This window comes from Penicillium alfredii (assembly GCF_028826965.1).
Source record: "Penicillium alfredii strain IBT 34128 chromosome Unknown utg000012l_segment0_segment0, whole genome shotgun sequence".
Lineage (NCBI taxonomy): Eukaryota > Fungi > Ascomycota > Eurotiomycetes > Eurotiales > Aspergillaceae > Penicillium > Penicillium alfredii.
In genome coordinates, this window is record NW_026622709.1 from 1,006,933 (window position 1) to 1,027,220 (window position 20,288).

At 49.4% G+C, this 20,288-nt stretch overlaps 9 protein-coding genes across 9 annotated transcripts; 3 read left to right on the plus strand and 6 right to left on the minus strand.

Annotated features, from left to right (window-relative positions):
- Nucleotides 1-267: 267 nt before the first annotated feature.
- NUU61_009911 (arrestin family protein) lies at nt 268-2,389 on the minus strand (the record flags this gene model as incomplete). Its single annotated transcript, XM_056660436.1, has 5 exons — nt 268-1,128; nt 1,188-1,613; nt 1,692-2,010; nt 2,117-2,260; nt 2,328-2,389. 5 exons carry the CDS (start codon nt 2,387-2,389, stop codon nt 268-270), a joined length of 1,812 nt encoding a protein of 603 aa, XP_056506934.1.
- Nucleotides 2,390-6,185: 3,796 nt separating this feature from the next.
- On the minus strand, nt 6,186-6,702 carry NUU61_009912 (SNARE domain- containing protein; the record flags this gene model as incomplete). Its single annotated transcript, XM_056660437.1, has 3 exons — nt 6,186-6,344; nt 6,464-6,572; nt 6,677-6,702. The coding sequence occupies 3 exons, from the start codon at nt 6,700-6,702 to the stop codon at nt 6,186-6,188; spliced, it is 294 nt and encodes a 97-aa protein (XP_056506935.1).
- Nucleotides 6,703-6,892: 190 nt separating this feature from the next.
- Nucleotides 6,893-7,951, minus strand: NUU61_009913 (uncharacterized protein; the record flags this gene model as incomplete). Its single annotated transcript, XM_056660438.1, has 1 exon — nt 6,893-7,951. One exon carries the CDS (start codon nt 7,949-7,951, stop codon nt 6,893-6,895), a length of 1,059 nt encoding a protein of 352 aa, XP_056506936.1.
- A 1,883-nt stretch (nt 7,952-9,834) lies between these two features.
- Nucleotides 9,835-11,010, minus strand: NUU61_009914 (uncharacterized protein; the record flags this gene model as incomplete). Its single annotated transcript, XM_056660439.1, has 4 exons — nt 9,835-10,125; nt 10,178-10,685; nt 10,753-10,866; nt 10,937-11,010. 4 exons carry the CDS (start codon nt 11,008-11,010, stop codon nt 9,835-9,837), a joined length of 987 nt encoding a protein of 328 aa, XP_056506937.1.
- Nucleotides 11,011-11,716: 706 nt separating this feature from the next.
- Nucleotides 11,717-12,410, plus strand: NUU61_009915 (uncharacterized protein; the record flags this gene model as incomplete). Its single annotated transcript, XM_056660440.1, has 2 exons — nt 11,717-12,055; nt 12,315-12,410. 2 exons carry the CDS (start codon nt 11,717-11,719, stop codon nt 12,408-12,410), a joined length of 435 nt encoding a protein of 144 aa, XP_056506938.1.
- Nucleotides 12,411-12,506: 96 nt separating this feature from the next.
- NUU61_009916 (uncharacterized protein) lies at nt 12,507-13,856 on the plus strand (the record flags this gene model as incomplete). The annotated part of the gene is made up of 3 exons (XM_056660441.1): nt 12,507-12,639; nt 12,972-13,747; nt 13,833-13,856. 3 exons carry the CDS (start codon nt 12,507-12,509, stop codon nt 13,854-13,856), a joined length of 933 nt encoding a protein of 310 aa, XP_056506939.1.
- Nucleotides 13,857-16,172: 2,316 nt separating this feature from the next.
- Nucleotides 16,173-17,063, plus strand: NUU61_009917 (phospholipase D precursor; the record flags this gene model as incomplete). The annotated part of the gene is made up of 1 exon (XM_056660442.1): nt 16,173-17,063. One exon carries the CDS (start codon nt 16,173-16,175, stop codon nt 17,061-17,063), a length of 891 nt encoding a protein of 296 aa, XP_056506940.1.
- A 255-nt stretch (nt 17,064-17,318) lies between these two features.
- NUU61_009918 (NAD(P)/FAD-dependent oxidoreductase) lies at nt 17,319-18,681 on the minus strand (the record flags this gene model as incomplete). The annotated part of the gene is made up of 2 exons (XM_056660443.1): nt 17,319-17,514; nt 17,591-18,681. 2 exons carry the CDS (start codon nt 18,679-18,681, stop codon nt 17,319-17,321), a joined length of 1,287 nt encoding a protein of 428 aa, XP_056506941.1.
- Nucleotides 18,682-18,873: 192 nt separating this feature from the next.
- On the minus strand, nt 18,874-20,220 carry NUU61_009919 (uncharacterized protein; the record flags this gene model as incomplete). The annotated part of the gene is made up of 1 exon (XM_056660444.1): nt 18,874-20,220. The coding sequence occupies one exon, from the start codon at nt 20,218-20,220 to the stop codon at nt 18,874-18,876; it is 1,347 nt and encodes a 448-aa protein (XP_056506942.1).
- Nucleotides 20,221-20,288: the final 68 nt, after the last annotated feature.

Here is a 20,288-nt window from a genome sequence, read left to right on the forward strand (position 1 = left end):
TCGGAGTAACCCTCTCTATGAAGAAAAACCAGAAATCAAAACACCAAAGCAACCCCCGATTCCGTCTATGTGGTTTCCAAACGCCGAGCAGAAAAGGACAGGAGAGAAGACGCCTCTGCCGGTGCCATGCTGTGGGACGAGTCAAGGATCTATGACAGGACTCATCAACCCGCTTTCACGAGAGAGAGAAACAGAGTGGCTCCAGTGGCCCGCACTGGAGATCGAAGGATTTTTGTTGTAGTTCGGGATGCAAGAAACGCCACGGTTTTACACTCTAGCTCTAGCTTGCGCGAGACGTAGCCTGCGGTCCTCATCATCAGCACTGGAGCCATGCGAATTGAAATAGCCAGAGCGATTCTGCACCTCTAGAGGAGTCGTCACCCCACTGGTCCGGCCACTGCGGAGGTAGGCCTGTTGCGGGGACTGGGGAATCGACAGCGTGGGCATGCTGCTGGCCATCACGGCATTATAGTCAGGCAGACCTGCGTCATGATACGGGCGCACGGTGGTCCGGACGGCGGTCGAGTAGCTGGGCACCCGGCTCAGAGTCTCCACCTCGGCATACTGCGGATGGAAGGGGGTCGCCATGCCCGAGGAAATGACATCGTGTTCAACTTCGTCGGACGCTCTGCGGGACAGTTCCGGACTGCCGTGGCTGTGTGAGTTGGACCCGGATGTCGGGCCAAAGTAATCAGGCACGCCCAGCTGGCGGTTGTTGGTTTGTCCCTCGGGAGGAGATTCGTGTGCGGGTTCATTGGGCGATGGATGCCCGATCGGGGTCATCGGGGTTGCGCTTAGATTCGTCAGGCGGCTGTGCAGCACGGATGCCGAAATGTCGGTGTTGGTCAGGGCATTCATCGAGGCGAGGTTCTCCGATGAGAGATTGCGGCTGAGTGTGCCGAAGGGCGTTCCAGGTCCACTGCCGGGTCCGGGGGTGCGATAACCGTTGGGGTCAAGCTCGCTGTAGAGCTGGTCGAACTGGTGCTCGCCGTACAGAGGCGGGGCTTGCTGGGCCAGCTCATCGGCGGCTCTCTGGGTCGACTCTGGCATCTGGCCCGTCAAATTATTATTTTCGTCAATGGCGATATGTGGTGAAATGAAGATAGAGACCGGGAGCGTGGCGCGCAGCTGGATTCGAGGTCAGAGGGACTGCCCAAGCAAATAGATACACGATCGGATGAACTTACCTCACTGATGTGGCCATCTGGGTTGTGCAGCTGGATGCGGAACTTCAATTTGTGACGGATTTTAATGCCCTTGGTGTCTGTGTCCTGCAGGCAGCGGGTCAAGGTCCGCGGCATATCAAGATGACGCGTGAACTCGTAGCCTTCGGCCACTTCATCAATGATCTGAACGTTATCCGCGTTGAGGTCATGATCGTCCGTCAGGATAGTTCGCGTAATCTTGTAGGTATTGCGGATGGAATCGTGGTCCTCGGGATTCAGGGTTAGATCGTGGCTTTCGATCAGCTGGGACGTAATTTGGCCGATCCGAAGGCCTTTGAGGAGAGGAATCAATTTGAAGTCGACTCGAAGGGAGGTACCAAAGATGACGGCTTTAGTGGGGGTGCTGATCGAGTATTCAATCTTGTTCGGCCAGATATTGTCGACCGACTGCACGGGGATAGTCAGTGCTGATCACCGAGTACCTCGGGGAAAAAAAGAAAAAGAAGAAATCAAAGACGGCCTTACCATCGCATGTGACAGCTCCAGAGCACTGGGATCGAGCGTGCGAATAATTCGCAGCGGTTTCCGAGCCACGATGTCTTTGGCGTACTTTCGTCCGATCTCGGCTTTGAAGCGGTACATCACCCACGTCTCGTGCAGCCCCTCGACGCTCTCGGGCATCGACCCGTTCAGCACCACCTCAAATGGGTACTCGTAATTTCCCGCAGCCAGGACTTCAGTCTTGCCCTTGCCAGGGTCACGGAACCGCCATGTCTTATCGTAGAAGACTCGCTCCCGCCACGACTTGCGGCCGCCGCCCGCGGCAGTGGAGGGAAGGTGCCAGCTGGATGAGAAATTTGTTAGCATTTGTGTTTCACCTCTTTTTGATCCTCTTTCTTTCATTTTAATTTTTGGGGTTCTGGAGGAAATTTGTGCAGATGATGACGTACCAAACCCGAGACATGCCCGTCAGCTCGAGCCGAAGGTGTTTGATCGCAAGCGGCTCCGATAAGCAGAGCACCAATGTGCCCTTCAACAGCGCACTGGCAGCTTCATGTTCACTGCCCCGAAAAACAATATAGTCATCATTCAGCCTTGAAACAGAAGGTCATTTGTTAGCTTTGAAGATGTGCCATGAAAGTTACGGAACCCCCCACTCACCGAATATCGAAGTACTTGGCGTTGCTGGCGCTCCCGCCACCACTCAAGAAGCTGAGAGCCATCGGGGATTGTTCCAGCAGCTGCAATCAAGCAGCTGGGGGAACCACAATAAGGAAGAAATTCGCAGGTTGGAGAGAGAGAGAAGGGGAAGAATGTGGGATGGAGGGGGAGAAAGGAAAAAGGGTTCCAGAGGTTCCAGAAAAATAACCAGATATGACACAGATTAGTTTTTTTTCTTTTTTTTTTTTTTTATCGCTGATCTACCGGAGAATCACCAGATTCGCAATCCGGTCCGACCAACGCGGGTCCCACTGGGTGCCGTTTTCGGGGTGGCAAGACGGAGATGATGCGAGATAAGGATTATGGAGGGAATGTTCTCTGCCTTCTAGAAAATATTCCTTTGACTTGACAGTATACAAATACTGGAATTAGAAGACTAAGAGGGGGATCATTAGGGGTGAAAAGAGATTTACATTTACGTCATGGCAGATCACCAAATAGTACATAGTATTTAGTATTTAGTATTTAGTATTTAAATATTCTATTTCAATGTTTCAATATCATTATAACATGACAACTTACGTACTTGACTACTTTAATAAATAATAAGGTGTAAACATTTTCCCCCCGGGGCCTTGTTTAGCCATCACGCCATCCTCTCAGGATCGCCCTCTGATCGATGATCGTCCCTGCACTGCACAACATCCATGTTACACGACCTTGACGGCATTGGGATCTTCATGGGAGCTCCGACTAATCTCCGTGCTGTAATCCAGGACCCTGTCTGTGTATTAATTTAAATATTTCAGCAAGTATCCACAGGTATGTACAGTACCTAGTATAGAGATCTTGGTATGGTGCCTGAAAATCATGGTCGGAATGCGATGCCGCCAGAAAAAAAGCGGCAGGATTCGGGGTTTTTCCAGTAGCTCCCCACCGCAGAGTTTTTTTTTTTTTTTCTCTTGTTTATTCCATCGGAGCTATCCGTGTTCTTACCCATTAATCCAGACCGCGGGAAGAGCGGGAAATGCTTCTTTGTACAGTAAGGGACCCGATCCGCCATCGGGATCCACCAAGGTGTCAACTGCTCTCACCGGCCACACCATCCCAGTCAGGTTCTGATAGGCGTGACAGCTGTTCGGAGTTGCTGCGATAAGGTCTCGAATATCGCCTTAGTCCATACAGCTGGACCGCCTATCTTTGTGGCGTTTCCTCTTACAGTAGGTCTGCGTCGCAGGAATATAGCAGTATGCAGCCCGGAACTCGCAAGATGAAAGACCAAACAGAAATATACGGACGCCACTGATGCAGAACGCACGGACTTCCTTTCTGTGTTGGGAGTATGTCCACGGTCCCGAGGCGCGTCCCGATGGGTTCTGCGATTCTGCGATGCCGACCACGGCCTCTTCGGGATGTACCCTCCCTTTTGCCTCGCGACTCGGGCGATCCCGCTTTTCACCGGGACGGAATCCCGACCATGTTCCCCGGTTGCCCACGCGCGATCTTACCCGGGTTGCAAGTGTGCGACATGTGGTACTGTTCAATTGTGAGTTTTTGTTGTCCTCGGTGTGAGTTCAATGAGCTTGATTTGAATTTCTATACAATGGTGGACGCCTGGCTTCTATTTAGGGCAAGCGGTTCCTGTCAACTTCTAGGCACTGCCTAGTGATTATCGCCCAATATTTTTCAATTGGATGGAAACACTGTGGCATGGCTTTGTGTGATAAGTGTCGTTTCGACGTCAGCACCAGAGCCGATGGTTGTCTTTCTACCATACCATAGTTCCAACGCAAGCTTTTCGAGTTATTCCCATGTCTCGATCAAGCCTTTTTTTTTCAACAGGACCCACCCAGCAGATGAGATCAGGGATGATGAGTTTTGCAGAGAACCCACTGATTTGCAAACATCCTTTCGCAGCAGCCACTTCCAGCATCCCGGTGTGTCTGGGCCATGCCCTACAGTAGTGACAATGTCTCGACAGCTACATCACATCATCCGAGTCACCGAAGCTAATAATGTGGATCAAGATGAACCATTTTTTATTATTTCATTATTTTATTATTTTATTATTTTATTTTGGCTGTCTTCTGAGGACCTCTCGCGCGACACAGATGCCTTCCACGTAATCTCGCACTTTGCCCAACAACGAGATCGACCCGCCAACCTACTTCCTATGAACAATCTGCAGTCGTAGAGTTTCTCGTATCCTCGGGGAGGAGTTTACGCCCTTGGCCTACCCACCCATGTATATGTCATGCTAAAATCTCTTTTCTGGAAAACTCGACGAGCACCCCTGCTGTATGATGTACATAAAGTAGACCTACTTTACATACAGTAGTGTACATGTACATGTAGCTGTCCCTGCAAGACGACAACGCCACACCAGCTGGCGTAACCACGCCTTATCAGCTTCGCCTGGTTGTCTCCGAATCCACAGATAACGTGCCAATAGCCAGACAGAGTTGCGGCACGCACACAGGAGATAATCGACCCACCGCGGGTGGAAAAGGGGATGTATTTATGTTTTTTTTTCTCTCTCTCTTTAGAGTGGGTTTATGGGCAAACCGGGCATCAGTAGTATTGACACTCGGGCGTTCACTATTTGCCTCCCCCTTTCCTAGCAAGTCAATGTTCTCGTCAATTATTTCCCTCCATCCTTCCATTACGCTGTCTCCACGGTAAAATAATATTTCATTGGGGGCGTTTCTCGGCAGATCTACTGCCGAAGACAGGAAGCCGAATCCCTTGTTTTCCTCCGATGATCGCCGTAGGGCGGGTTCTTGGCCCGCCCCCGAATAGTGCCCCGTCGATGTGGTATCGGCTCAGGGACTGTGTAGCGGGATCGGAAACCAACTGGTCTATACACTTTAGGGGAATCCTGGCTTGGCAAGATCGCTAGTAGCCAAGAATACATAGCCCCGGGATAAGGATTCTTGCGGAAGCGCCTGTTACGCCGTAGGTCACACAGTCGTGGGGGCTCTCCTATGTCGGATATTCCAAACGCCCTGAATGACTCGGCATGGTAGCTCTCATACAGCCTCAATTCGCCGTCGTGGCGGTTGCATCTTTGTTGAGCCTGGATTGCAGTACTAATGGCAGTATCATTTTTGATGTCGGCGCACGAGGTGGCTAGCAGAAGGTTTCTCATGGATTTGGTTTGACAAGTCCGTGGTTCCAGCTGTCGGCTGGATATAGATGGCATTTTCAAGCTCTGAGTTCTCGTTCCACTGACGAGAAAAGGACATCCGAGTTCATATTATCATCCTATCAAAGAAGTCGCAGTCGCTTAGAGCCGTAGTGACACTATATGGACGCTGGTTGCCAATATCTGGCATGCGGCATAGACAATCGAAATAATGGATTAAAGGTATGGCCAATGAAAGGGGAAATATCTGAGCAAGAATTATTTTCGGCAGCCGCGAAGAATTATGACAACAAAAAACTTCGCACCGCAAAACGCCGGCTCCGCTCGAGTTGGTTGAAAGTCGTCAGAGCGTCAGTTGAGAGGTGGGTGATTAGGCTGGAGGGGTGATGTGTGACGCAGTCGCAGCGCCAGGCTCCCAAGCCCCAAGAAGGGGAAACACAAGGGAATATAGAATGCAATTAGAAAGACCCCGGCGCACGATTATGGACTCGGCATCTGACGCGCCACATATCAATATCGAATCCAGACGAGGTGACGCGACCGAGGGGCAAATCAAGAGAAGGGATACGGGTAGGGCGCGGCAAGTCGGGACCATCAGACGATCGAATCGAGTCTCGAACCGGCAAGACAATCAACCATCACGATGTAGGCCAAGGGGTGCTTCGAGCCAGCACAAGGGATCAGAAAAAAGCGCTGAAAAAAGGAAGCTTTTTCTAGAAAATCCAACTCAGAATAACGTAAATTGCCACCCCAGCCGCGACACAGATGCCCGCGACTTTCAAGACAGCCACTGTGTCGCCTTGTTTTGCCATTCGCGTCAGCCGGGAGGCACTGCCCTTGAGATTCGTGGAAAAGGAGGAGAAAACATCATTCTGCGGACACGAGATCGTCAGCTCGTTGGTTCCATGTTTCACTGATCGGCCAAAATAGATTCCAAGACTATCGCAATCTCATCAAAACTTCTGAAAGGAGGCAACAAGATTTGGCGTACCGTATGGTCAAGGGTATCTTGATTCCGGGCGTTGTCGTGGATATTGATAGTCACATCATGGAGGTTGGTGACCTTGCTCCTAAGAGAGTTGAGAAGCGCATTGTTCTGCCTGGACCCAAGTTGTTAGCAAGGTTGGTTTCCATAGCGTCAGATGCATGTGGGTTGTTCCAGAGCTGTCTGGGGCTAGTCTGATGGGGTGAGGTGAAGACATACTGCTCGCGTTCATAAGCGTCCGTCATTTTGGCAACTTGACGATATTATGGCTGTTGTGCTCGAGTGTGTGAAGTGCACAAGCAGGAGTTGGCTGTGGAGGCGGTGGCTCGGAGTCCGGGGATTTCGACACCGACGTCAACTCGGATATTTCACGTGACATGGGTTGCTACTACGAACAAAGGAGAAAAGGGAAAAAAAAAGCAGTGCACCCTTCATCTATTCTAACTTTATCAAGGCACACAGAAGCTTATCATCCTTCCAATCTTCGAGAGCCTGTTTCTTCCACAGTCCCCATTTCTCTTCAGTGGAAAAGGCCCGCTGGAGCCCAGAAAACAAAAGATGCAGGGTTTCCATATCCAAAAACGAACTTTCAGTACCAAGGGAAAAAAAGAATCTTTGGACCTTTCTGCCATCAACGACATACTTAGCAAGGTCTTCACGGCCTTTTCCCCGAAAAATTGAAGCTAATCGCAATTCATCTGTGCCGAGTTCATTGGATCCCTCATAGAATTTTTCCAATGGCCACATCATGCAGGGAGAGCTGAAAGCTTCGGCCTTGGAAACCGTTTGAGACCATTCCCAGTCAATGATCCCCACGATATCAAAGGATTCATTGACTAGGATATGATCGCCCTTGTCATCAGGGTGCTTAAGGAAAAACTGGCCCGATGGCGTGTCTCCCCAGAGATCTTCTAGAACATCTAGGCGAAATCGATGGACGAGGTAGGTATCGACTGGACAACGGGCATCGATTTCACCATTCGCGATCATTGTAAGATAGGAGTTGAGGATGGCCTTTGATCCCTCTAGCGATGAGGAGAAGGGACCTAGTGGTCCACGTCCTACTTGGAAGGTTGCTTGATGGGCGAGGCCTTGGACCTCTATTGTATCTCTCACAGCAAATCCAAGTGATCCTAGTTTTTCAAAAGGATATTTCTCGATTTCGAGAAAAATGTCGGCTAGTTGTTGCATGACCTTCTCTTTCTGTTCAGAGTTTGCTTCTTGCCAATCAAGGGATTTTCCGTTCAACTTTTCCATCAAAATATAGCTCACTCCAATAGGGTTCGTGGGATCGGATTCGCATGCCCAGTCAAAAATTTTGGGCGTTGGAATAGAGGTGTGCTGGAGATGGATCATGGTGGTAGCTTCGCTTCGGACAATCCAGTCACGGACTTCCTGTGGTGGAGAGGATGTCTTGACGAGGCGAAATCGCCCAAGCCACTTGACACTGTCTTCAAAAGTGATCTCTGCATGGCAGTTCTGGTTTCCCATCATAGTCGCTAGGTTCTTGCGAGATATCTCCACAGCGCAAGGAATACCTCCCCGAAGACTCGATGCGAGAGAACACAATTTGAAAGGGTTTATTTGACGGCATAGCCTGTCTATATGACGAGACTCAGTCGCTGCGTATTGAGCGCAATAGGCCGCCCAATCTTCCTAAATCAAGGTATGAGAAGGGTTTCTATAACTACTTTTTAGGTTTTTATATCACTAACCTCGGGCTCTGGGCATCCATGGTATGGTTTTTGGCGGTGTGTGCGACACAGATGTTTATCACACAGCAAGCAATCTCCTGCAGTCTGCGCAGCTGGTTTCTCACAATTTTCCCAATCGCATGACCACAAAGGCATTGTCAAAATATTTTCGAGAGTAGGTGAACCAAGCCAAAACAAGATATTGGCAATAGTAGTAGTGAATTAATAGGAGTGAAGGGGTAAAGTAGCAAGGGATCTTGCGTCCATTTTATCTAAGCGGCTAAGATCATGTTGGACACAGCTATTCCCCGCAACCCTAGCCTATTATATCCCTCAATCACCACGCAGTAAACAATATAGATATAATTTACACAACTAAGAAACAATTTGACTTTTATGACTCGCTTAAGAAAGTAGATTACTAGTGCTAGTCACACCGGAAACTCTTATCATGCATAATAATATATGTGGTCTACCATGACTGGGCCAAGAAGTCCTAATATATAAACTATTAGTAAGGGGTGCTTCATCTATGTCGATTTCCATAACTGGTCCCTGCTGGGATCCAACAGGCTTGTCTTTGAGAAGTCAGTAGATTGCCAGAAGAAAATCCAAGAATAAGTAATACCCACGGCTGGAGCAGTAACGGGAACCACTACGTGCCCACGCGGTACATCCGCTATATTCACATTTGCCCGCCATTTCCAGATGAAATGATAGAGAGATTTCAGAAAAAGTGGATGCTGCATTTTGGGTTTGATAAACGTATATTGAATTTGATCAGAAAGAATCCTTGGAAATGTTGCAAAAGGGGGGAGAGGGAGTAACAGTTTCAGCCTTTATATAGCCAAAGAGAACCACCAGAGATCATTTTTGTTACAGCGCATTGATGATAGCGTGCTGTTTGGCATGGTAAAGCGTATTAGATAGGACAGGAATTTTAGACACACAGTAGAGTCACGATTCGCGTTAGGGGGTTTAGAGTTAGTTGGTCGCGGCTACAGATCATGCGGGGTTTTGCTAAGCACCAATGACAGAGCGCCAGTGATTACGAGCCGCACTATCGACATACGTTTTACGACATAATTTTCCACTCAGGCGGCTTATAAAGGAAGCAGCCCAATAGGAGCGCTGAAAGAATACATGCCAAGACTCTTAGAATAGTCGATTTTCGTGTAATCCTGATAGTATTGCCAATGAGAGAGATAAATCGTCGGCTGATAGTCAGGCTTGCGTAACCGCTGTGAAGCGACTGCATTAGCTCTTAGCAAAACGCAGAGTATTGGGCAGCGAAACGCGCAGGTTGGGTATCAAGACTCCATGGTTATTGTTGTCTCTCTAGGCAGCGGCGCAGGAGACAAAGATCATGGTACGGGACAACTCAACGATGTCAACAACATTGATCCTACGCTAGGTCACACCAAAACCACTCACTATTCGTTGTGCCGGCACCTGCAGCAAAGGTCTTTATCCTTTCAAGGAGTTCCAGCCAGCGCCGTGATCGCTCACAGTGGAGAAGGTGGAGAGAGATACGAAAAAGAAACCCAGGTATATATATAGAGCTTTGAGTGGGGGTAGATAATAGGGAGAGGGAAAGAAGTTATCGATCTACGCCAATTTTCTTTCTTCATCCAAAAAGCGAAGACATCGAGGAAATGCTGGGGTTCAAACGAAGTTCCCTCCTTATAGCTCATCATGGGGAAGATGGCGGAAATGGTCATGATCATGACTATCATCCAGCAGCTCCGGTTCGTGAACATATTTCCGCGCACGATGAGCAGCACCAAAAGCCCCAAGGAACATCGGATCAATGTGGTCTCGAAGTAGAGACTTGAGTCTTGCAGGAAGAGCATCCTTGACAGCATCACGAATACTATCCAATGAGGAGGTATCACCGCTCACAATCACGGCACGGACTTGAGCCTCTTCGGGAGCTAATTGCTCTGAAACGAACTTTCGAATGGCTTGGATCATCTGATTTGGTCAGAATTATCATGGAAGAAGAAGAAGAAGAAAGAAAACACACCGTCTCATCAGCCAAACCAAAACCGGAATCCCCTACTTTTTTGTGATGAGGAGCTCGATGGTGCACGAATTCGTTCAAAGTCATCTCGGTGACATCGGCCATCCATAGGTCCAGGTAGTGGGCATTATAATCAACATAGAAGATTGTATGACTTTTGTGATTGATGTTACAAGAACTGGCAAGTCCCAAAGACTGGCATGTATCGAGGTGGTATGCTAGCCGGGCCGTGTCGAGAAACTGGAGTCGTTGCCACCCATATTGAAGGGCTGAGGCGTCGGTGTTGATCAGAGCGTGATAAAGATGTCTGGTAGCGATACCATCGAGTCCAGATGGCACACCCGCCGCAGTAATCTCAATCGAATAGCCCAGAGAGCGCGTGGCATGATCCGTCACTTGCCGCAGATAATCTGAAAACATCGCTTGCTCAGGCTCGTCGTAGCCAAGATATTCCTTTGGGGCTGGAGTCAAGTCGGGGCCATCTTCGATGTAAACTTCGCCAAGATGCATCCTACACACTATCAGTTTGCTGGTTTGGCAAAGTTGCCGACAATTGTGCTGGGCAAGGTTTGACGTACACTCGTTTTTGGGAATCGTCAACCAGTCTCTTCATGTGGGTTTGATACTGCTGGGATCCTTCTATCTTGACCACTGGAACCGAATCGTTGGACTTGGTCATGTACGCAGCGGTACTGCAGGAAAGTCGTCAGTTCTCATGCGAACTATGTGGCTTCGGCTCTCTCATGCTAAAAGGATGCATACATGTACGTCAATCCGAAATTAACACCGAGAGCTGTGTGAATGATTTGTGTTAGTGGTGCAGTAGCGTATTGCATTGTTAATCACTGACGATAATGCTCGGCCGCCAGACTAGCTGCCGCCCATAATAAAAACCCCTGGAACGCCCACATGGTCTACAGGAGTTGGCGAGAGAATACCACATAATATAATACAGTAGACTGTCGCCGCAGGGGAAACGGTGATTTAAATGCCCATGAGAACTCTGGGTGGGGGCCGTGCCAGTTATGCCAAAAGCAATAAAAGCTCAGATGTGGATCTGAGTCTTAGAATGGAAATGAAAAGACTTAGAGGCCCAGACAAAACAAACTCTTTCAAACCCCGAAAGTAACCCCGAAAGCGAGGGCGAAGCCGAAGCCAAGGCGCTTTAGCCCCCATGGAGTTTGATAAAGCTAGAGGCACTTGGGCTTAGGGCATAGAAATAGACCCTTTTTTTTGATATCCCCGACCCGACGCGTTTATGTCTTCCCCTTGAGGCTCAATTTAGATAGCAATATTAGAGGCCGAGGTCTTCTATAGAATATCAATACCGAGCCGAAGGATCTAGGAATGACTCTTTCTAGTATACTAGTGCCCCCCGAAAACCCTTTCCGGGAGGGTCCTATACTTCGGTTATCCCCGAATCATTCTGCTTTTATGTAGTAGGAGTGTGTGCCCCTAGTCCAATGTATTTAAAACAGCATCCCCTGACCAGGTTTATCATTCAGCAAAACTTTCCCCATTGCCCAGAAAGCAGATTCCATCATGGAGATCCGGCCCCTTCTTTCACTCTTCTTCGCTTTTTTTATGGTTGTTCAATCTTTGGCCAACCCGATCACTGCAATCAGAAAGAGAGGAATTCCGCGAGTTGTCACCCAAGAGAGACTCGATGAACTGCATGGCACATACAAGGGCATCTGGTTCGGTGACGCAGCCAAAGAATGCAGCAAGCAGCAATTCGACACTTTGACCAGCGTCTTGGACAAATCGGTCGAGGTCCTTGACCTCAACGGAAAACATCCCGTACATAAAACCGCAGGCTGGAACCGATACTTTATTCAAGATCACGAAGTGACAAATCCGGATGACAATGGCTGGCGTTCTGTACGTCTCCCATTCCTTCTGAGGCGAAGTTTGATACTAACGAGCATTCTATTTTTTTCTCTTAGAAAAAATCTAAAGGCAATCCCTTCACAAATGCTCTATGTTAGTATCGCATACCTGGCAATGTCATGTTGAGTTTATGTCACTAACTGGACTAGATAATTTCAACCAGGTCATCAAGTTTCCCAAGCAAGGAAAGGGAGAAGAAACTGAAGAAGTCAAACACAAACGAGCCGGGCGAGTCACTTTTACCTGCAAGTATAATATGGACTTCGGACGCACAAATCGCTGTGACGAACATGGAGTGGGTGGTGTGACCTACAAGGCACACTTTACCAACATAGGTATGGCCTAATACTTTTTATGCTTGGAATGGCTGTCTAACATATCCATGGATATCCTGGGATTAGGAAATGTGATTCAATTTTGTCCTTTATTCTTCAGCCCCAACATGAAAACCATCGCCCAGTTTATCAGTGAGGGTGAGAAGGAGTATACGCAAATAAAGGAAATCCTTACGAAAGAATATATCATGGTCCATGAGTTTTTTCACTGCGAAGATGCTGCAGAGACCATGGGTTATGGTGAGTCGAACTCTGCCCGCCACTTTTCTGTTTATTAACCAGGCGTGCCATAGTCGTGGATGTGCATGCCATCATCCCAACTGAAAAGAAGACCAAAATGGTATGGACCAAGCCACCAGACTGTCTTGAGATATCGAGATTGAGCTAACAGCCGTGGCTTAGGGCGTGTACGGGGGCGATAGAACCGCCAAATGGGCTTGGAAAAACTTCTATCAAGGGTCATGGCCTGGGTTAGAGATCGACGTGGGCAAATCAGTCAATTTTAAAACCATCGAAAATGGTGAGCCTGCCTTCTTTTCTGTGATATACTAGTTTCTGATCACCAAGCTTAGCGGACAACTTTGCCTGGCTTCTCATCTTCAATTATTTCCACCATTGTTGGAGTTGGAAGACCAATGGTGCTTGGAAATGGCCCAAGGACGAGTTGAAGCGAGGCATCGTCCAGGTGCGCACAGATAATTCCACAGTGCCACAAGACTTCGAAAAAAATCCAGATCTGGCGGTCGATGAGGATGATATCAATCTCGATAACCTAGAAACCCCCAAGTGGTGCCACCAGGTGGGATCAGACCCGGAAAACATCCAATGCACATATAATGCCGGCAGCAGCAACAGTGCTTCTATCACTGCCGCCCCATCTGCGACCAAGACTCCAGCTTCGTCCACTTCGTCCACCAAATTGACACCGACTCCTACCGCCACTCAAAAATGCAGGCTTCACATCTGGGAGGAGTCACAAACCCCAACCGATTTAGACCAAACGATGTACGCCAAGTTCACTGTCTACGATGGCGCCGACAAGCAAGTCTACAACAACGACGACTGGCAGAAGCTCCAATGGGGTGGCTCGATTAACATCAACCAAGATGACACTGGTCTGGCGCATGCCCTTACAGTCACATTCAAGAAGAAGGATGCCTATGAGAATACAGACGCCAACTATCAGAAAAGGATTTTCGATGTTAACTATGGGACTACTTCCTGGCGGAGTGATCAAGCAGGGAGCTACGATGACATGAACTCGTTCCCTTTTTGTGGAGTGGGTGAATGGGATCAAGCTGGAGGCGAACTTACTTCCGAGGTACAAGATGGCCCGCAGCTACTTCCGGTGTGTTTTTCTTCCTTTTCTTTGTCTCACCTCCCCCGGTTGATTCTTCTTGCCGGTTCATACTAACTATGTTTAGAACCGACAGAGTGACTGCTACTTCAAGTGCTGAGAGTATCTCTAGTTCTTGCGCTTGGATATTCGAAGCAATGCTATGGAATTTGAAGGACCTCGTTTCGTATTCTTAATGACTCGATATTATGTACTTGATGTAATTAATTCGATTCGGTCCATACAATGGACTCATAGTAGACAGATTTATATCAATCACAACAGAACAGTCCTAGATATATTTATAGACATCCCAAGAAACAAGGTCAAGTCCATTCCCTCCCTGTACCATTGTCTTTACACACCAAATCGGATCCTCTTCAGAAAAAAAGAACATGTGGACAGTCTGAAATACAAAAACTGCGATCGTTTCATAAATTGATCAGGCGCTTTGTGCCAATCTCCGAAAACTATACCAACGGCCGATCTAGTGCAACTACTTACGCGTCAGGTAATATGATCAATTTCACGAAATTTTATAAATCTCAGATAGACAAAAATAAGTTTACAGTCTAGGACTCGAAAGGGCTACCCAGATGCCGCGCCCATGAGCTAGGCTATTCGATACACCCCAGATCGATCCTCAAAGTACCTGGGAATATTTTAGTTTTCGAGTTTGCAGTAGGTAAGGGCTCTTTTTTTTTTGGCCCTATCCTCCTAGTCATGATATTAATAGACAAGCTATCACTTAATTGATGTATCATTATTATAAGATAAAATAAAATAAAACAGAATAAAGGGAAGGAGAAAGAAGGGAAGAGAGAAAGGGGAGAAGAAAAAGAAGAAGAGACTATTTAGATATCAAATCACTAAAAGTACTCGCTCTTTAAAAATAGTTATATTATAGGGGCTTGTCTAATAACTCTAGATTGTTCACCTCTAAGCCAAGATAGCAACACTATACTCAACATTAATTTAAGAGGCAAATTATAGATCACTTTCTGGTAGAGCCTGGGGTACAGGCATGGATCACACCTAGGGATCACTTGTGCATAGCTCTACCTTGCCTTTTACTTAAAATCAATATACATAGGCGTAAAAGGTGCCCAGGTGTGGTGTGACTGGGGGCACAAGTAGGGGTTCTAGCAAGTCGACACCTTAAAATAGTTTTTCTTGCGTCTGTTCCTGGCAGCCCGGTTGCTATCTGCTACTTTGATTAACGATATGTAAGTACAAAATGAAATTCTCAGTTGATATCTTCTATGGTCTCTACGCTATTTTCATCGCGTATAGCCTCGCCGTTTACGGCAATAGCGCTTAGCTCCGCATAACATAAGCCACAACTAGAATAATCCTCTACTGCTTGTCTTTTTCTTTTTTTTTCCCTATAAATACATATTTCTCATAAATTATCAAGATAAAGGGGTCTGTAAATCAGTCTATCTTTTCTTAGCTACAGCGGTCAATGGTTCCCGTTCCAAAGGGATGTACACCGTGATCAGCAGAAATGAGTTGTATAGCGGCTGAGAACACCAGAAAAAGAAGTGCTCCGTTCCCGCCGATAGATACAACTCGCGCAAAGATTTAGATTAATTCAAGTTATTCTTTTTTTGTGAACCCGAGTTTTCGCGCGGACTCTGATGACACCTGCCCAACTACCCCATTAGGAAAGATCCGATCGTGTGTGATCGCAAGATCCCCGGTGGTTTTGCTGTGGATCCGGCTCGGCGATGACCTTTCACGTCCCATTTCCGAAGAAAAACGCGAGTCAGGGGTTTTTTTATTGCAGTATAGGGCAATGATCATCTCTGGGCTGAGCGGTCTATTTTTGTCAGTTGGGAGCCGTGCTTGGCAGACCCTGGAATGCGGCACGTCACTATACCCTACGATCTCTTGTGCCGATGAGAGAGGGAGAGACTATGAGAAAGGAGGCATGGGAACAACTAATGCAGCCCCATGATCGGTGCGACTGGCACAAGCCGGGTGGCTTCGCGAGCCTTGGTGGGTAAGCAACTAATGCGCCAAGTGAGCCCTGCCGCCCTCTCATTTTACGCAATAGCGCAATGGATCCTTGTTGGTTCACCCGTCAGAGGCTGCGGTACATCCAACTAACCACCAGGCTGTGATCCTAGATCTACCTTGTGGGGGAATCCAAACCCTGCGCAAATATCCCCCATTGGATCTCATCATCGGGGGCCATGTATCGCTTGGCATGCGCTGTCCAGGGCCCAACGTGGACCCCTGATGATCGCTGCATAGCCTTGTTGATGCATTGGGTAGTCTTATGGCTGCCACGGATTGCTATAAGAAGAGAGTGCTTTCGCATGGCAAGGTGGAACAACAAGCTTTTCTTTTCTTGATCCATTCATTCATTGTTGTATATTTCCTTTCAAATCGCAAAGATCACTGCATCTGATATATCCATTTCGCCGCAACTATGGTCCAACTCGGCTTGATCCTTTTCCAGGCACTGGGCTTGTCCGCTCTTGCCAATGCCGGCCTGATTCCCCGACAAGACACGCGGCCCATCTATGCCATTGCCCACCGAGTGATCCGAAACTCGGCCGTGACGGCGGCCCTCGACCACGGCGCCAACGCCATTGAGATCGACCTGACCCCCGAGAAGAACGGATGGTACGCAGACCACGACGGCAAGGGTACGACGGCCGGCGGTACAGCCCGCGAGGTGCTGGAGTTCATGGCGAAGCAGCGGGACAACGGCAAGGCCCTGACATTCGTGTGGCTGGATGTCAAGGACCCCGACCACTGCGAGAAGGGCTCGCCGTGCTCGATCGAGGCGCTGCGCGACATCGTCCGCGACACGCTGGGCAAGTCGGGCGTGCGCGCGCTCTGGGGCTTCTACCAAACCCAGACCACCCGCTCGTTCAAGGTGATCCGCGACGGGCTGGACAAGAACGAGGCGATGACCTTCTCGGGCGAGCACCAGGAGATTGTCGACACGTACAGCAAGGACGCACCGGACGTGCCCATCAAGCAGCGGGTCGGCGACTACGGCGCCGCGCACATCGCCGATGGTTTCGGCGACTGCACCGAGAAGAGCTACAACACCTGCACCGAGCTCAAGCAGACCAGCGCCGAGCGCGACGACGGCAAGCTCGGCAAGGTGCTCAGCTGGACCAGTGACAAGACTGACACCAAACGCGTCGAGCAGCTGCTCGGCACCGCCCACATCGACGGCATCATCTACGGCTACCACATGGCCGACTACGACCAGAACGCCAAGCAGGCCTTTGACGACATCAAGAACTACGTCGACAAGAACAAGGACACCCTCCGCATGGCGAGCCGCGATGACGTTCCCTGGTAGGAAGACCCCAAGCCGCGGGCGTCCCATCAAACCACCTCGCCACCGGTGCCTCGTGAGACTCAACCGTCAGGGTCTCAGGCCTCCGTTTCTCTCTTTTCGCCGTGGCTGCGCGGTCGGATGTCCACGGCTTCTTCTGTTTTGCTGTATATATCACTGATTTTTTTGATTCAACTGTGGGCGGAATGACTGGAAAAGCTACCTGTATATTAACCCAGCTTGGACATTGCATTGTAAGATTTCTTTCTTTTTCTTCTTTCATAGCTTTGCTTGGTCCAGCGGAGTGAGCTTCCTCAGTGGAGGCCCTCCCCTACTTCCATCACCGGCCATAGCAGACCCCGAAGAGCCGTCCTTGGGTAGATTCAGCCTCCACTTGGCACGCAGTGCTTCGGGCGCTGTGTTCTCGAAACACTCGACGATGTATCGGCCCAAGACCGGTAGAAATTTGAATGCACTAATATTAGAGCATGTTAACATCAACTCCCTCTCAAAACATTGTCTACAGAAAATCAATGAACTCTTCAACTTACTGTCCCGCCCCGCCCGTCGCCACGAACAATCCCTTCAAAGTTGGGTGGTGGTCAATGATGAAATCGCCATTCGGCGTATCCGTATACCAGCAGAGCCGGCGATTGATCCACGGCCGGTCAGCCAACCGAGGAAAGAATTGCCTTAGACCCTGGCGAAGAGACGCATCCGCGTCATCAGGGAGATACCCCGATGCGGCGTTGTTGCTGTCAAACTTGGGCGACGAGATGGACCGACTGGCCCCGTCGACGTCGACGGTGACTTCATTTGCGAATCCGTATCCATGACGTGCGAGCTTGAGGATATTGGTTCCCGGCGTCGGCGGGAAACAAAACACCCCCGTGCTCATGTTGATCATCACGGGCGTCGAGTCGAGCGAGCGGGCCTCGGCCTGCGTCAGCTGGATGAACCCAACAGGCTGCCCCGAGGATGACGCTGAATTGCCCACATTCAGCAGACGACTCGTCCACGCTCCTGTACTTAAAATGACTTGAGACGCGAGCAATGTTCGTCCACCGAGGAGATTAACTCCTACTACCCGCTCGCCGTCGCGACGCAGGGAAACCACCGTGCCCTGCGGTCCAGTGATGATCGAGATGCCCGCTACACTGCACTTGGATGCCAGTTTCTGGATGCTGCCTCCTGCGTCTGCCCAGCCACCGACTGGGTTATGGTACCCATTCAAGCCCGACAGGTTGGCCTGGACGTTGGGGTAGGTGTTGAGCAGCTGGGTCGCATCCGGGAGATCGTCCACTTTACCACCCGAGGCACGGATAACCGCCTTTGACTTCTCCATGTATGTATTTTGGGGAGTCTCTGAGAGTAGAACAAATCCGGATTGGTGGTACTGGTCCTGGTACTCGGTAGTCCAGCCCTGGTATGCCTCGCGGGCCATCTGCGAGTAGATGGGGTCCGCGTAGTCGCTGCGAATAATGCGCGAGATGTCGACGCTGCTGCCGTCTACCGCCGGGGGCACATATCGGTCCACAACGGTAATGTCACTATATCCACGCTTTTTCAGTTCCAGTGCGGTCGAGAGTCCGAAGACACCGGCGCCCACGATCAGGATGGAATCGCTCTTTGACGGTGACATTGCGCAAAGCAACAACCACATAAATAAAATGCATGTACAGAATGTCAAAAGAAGTGACGGAAGAAGAAAAGAAGCCCACCTTCGTAAAATGTGGAGGGGCATAGAGCATACCCGGTCCAATCCCGGGCCTTGGCACCCGGAGAAGACGGACCCGGGCCGTGTTCCGGGCGGTGATGCCGGAGACAGCCGGCATCAAGTGGAACGCAAGTAATAAGAAGACATGTCTTCAAACTCATGTGGGTTAAGACTCAGCCAGTCCTCAAACGCCCTCCCATAATCTTGGAGCTGGAGAAACAACGCCTCTTCACCATCGAAGTCCAAATGCTGGTCGTCGAGTTCAGGGAGATCTATCGTGGGTGAGGTATGAGCTGGTCCTTGGTCTGAATGTATTGGATCATGAGTCTGCTCAGGTGGATATGTGACACACTCCGAGGCCACGGTTTTGTGTCCTGAAATGCCAGCAGACCCGATCAAAGAGAAGCCGGGTTCTTCAAGGGCGTTGTTTGACGAGAGCCATGGTCCCTCGATGCTGTCCTTGGCCAGCCCAGGGCCAAAGATATCGCTTGTAGCATCATTCGTCTTGCTTGCGTGGCTATAAACCAAGATTTTCCACAACAGCTGCAAGTTGACGTTCCATTTTTGGCGGAAGTTGGGACCTGTTGCAGCGCTATTGTCGGTCATCAATCCACCAGGTGAAATGCTGTCTCGCAATTGTTGCAACTGTCGGGCCTTTCTTGAGGTTAACACGACATGAGAAAGATTTGTTGGATGTGAAGACCAACGTACCTGTCGCTCAATGTGAGGCCATTTGCGACCCATCCCCTGTAAGAATTTGACACACTTTTCAAACCCCGAACGTGCCTTACTGCTGAAAGCCTGGTCTTCCACAAAGCTATGTTGGAGGTATATCGTTGCGACAACAGCAACACAGTGTCCCAATGTCGGATCAGACACTTCAAAGTTCTTGAGCTCGGTGAGGTCAAGGAAATGCAGTATCCAGCCTGAGTGCAAGGCAAGCTGTTCAAAGGAGCTGCGCAAAAAGGACTGGGGCATTGTCCGCCTAAAATTCCGAAGTCGCATCGAAAGAAGAAATGGATGGTTCAATATGCAGGGAACAGCATGCCAGATCAGCTGGAAGAATAGCCAAGGGCCCCAGTAGTCTCGGTGTGCTTGTAGCTCAGCCGGTGAATGATCTTGAAACCGGCTTGCATGGAGTCGAAATTTCAATGGCATGCGGCTTTCATGCTCTGTATGCTGGTATGTAATCGCGGCATACTCAGAGTACGGAGACCAAGGGGGATGCTCATCACCACCAACGTGGCTTGCGGCGTAGTTGCAGGCCAGAGCCCAAAGCTCGCTGGAAAGGATGTTGCTTGCCCTGAGTCCAATATCCAGCTTTGAGTCATCCCCAATTCTTCGGGACGTATCTGAATTTGATAAAGATGACCAGGGAATGGAAATTGGCCGAGGAGAATCGCCAGATGAACGGATCCCTTCCTCGGGTGGCACCGGGGAAGAGCCATGGAGATTTCTGAGCATGATAACACTTGCATGGCAAAGCTTCTGTTCGTCTTGCTCTGATTCTAGATTTCCCAAGAACCCTAGAT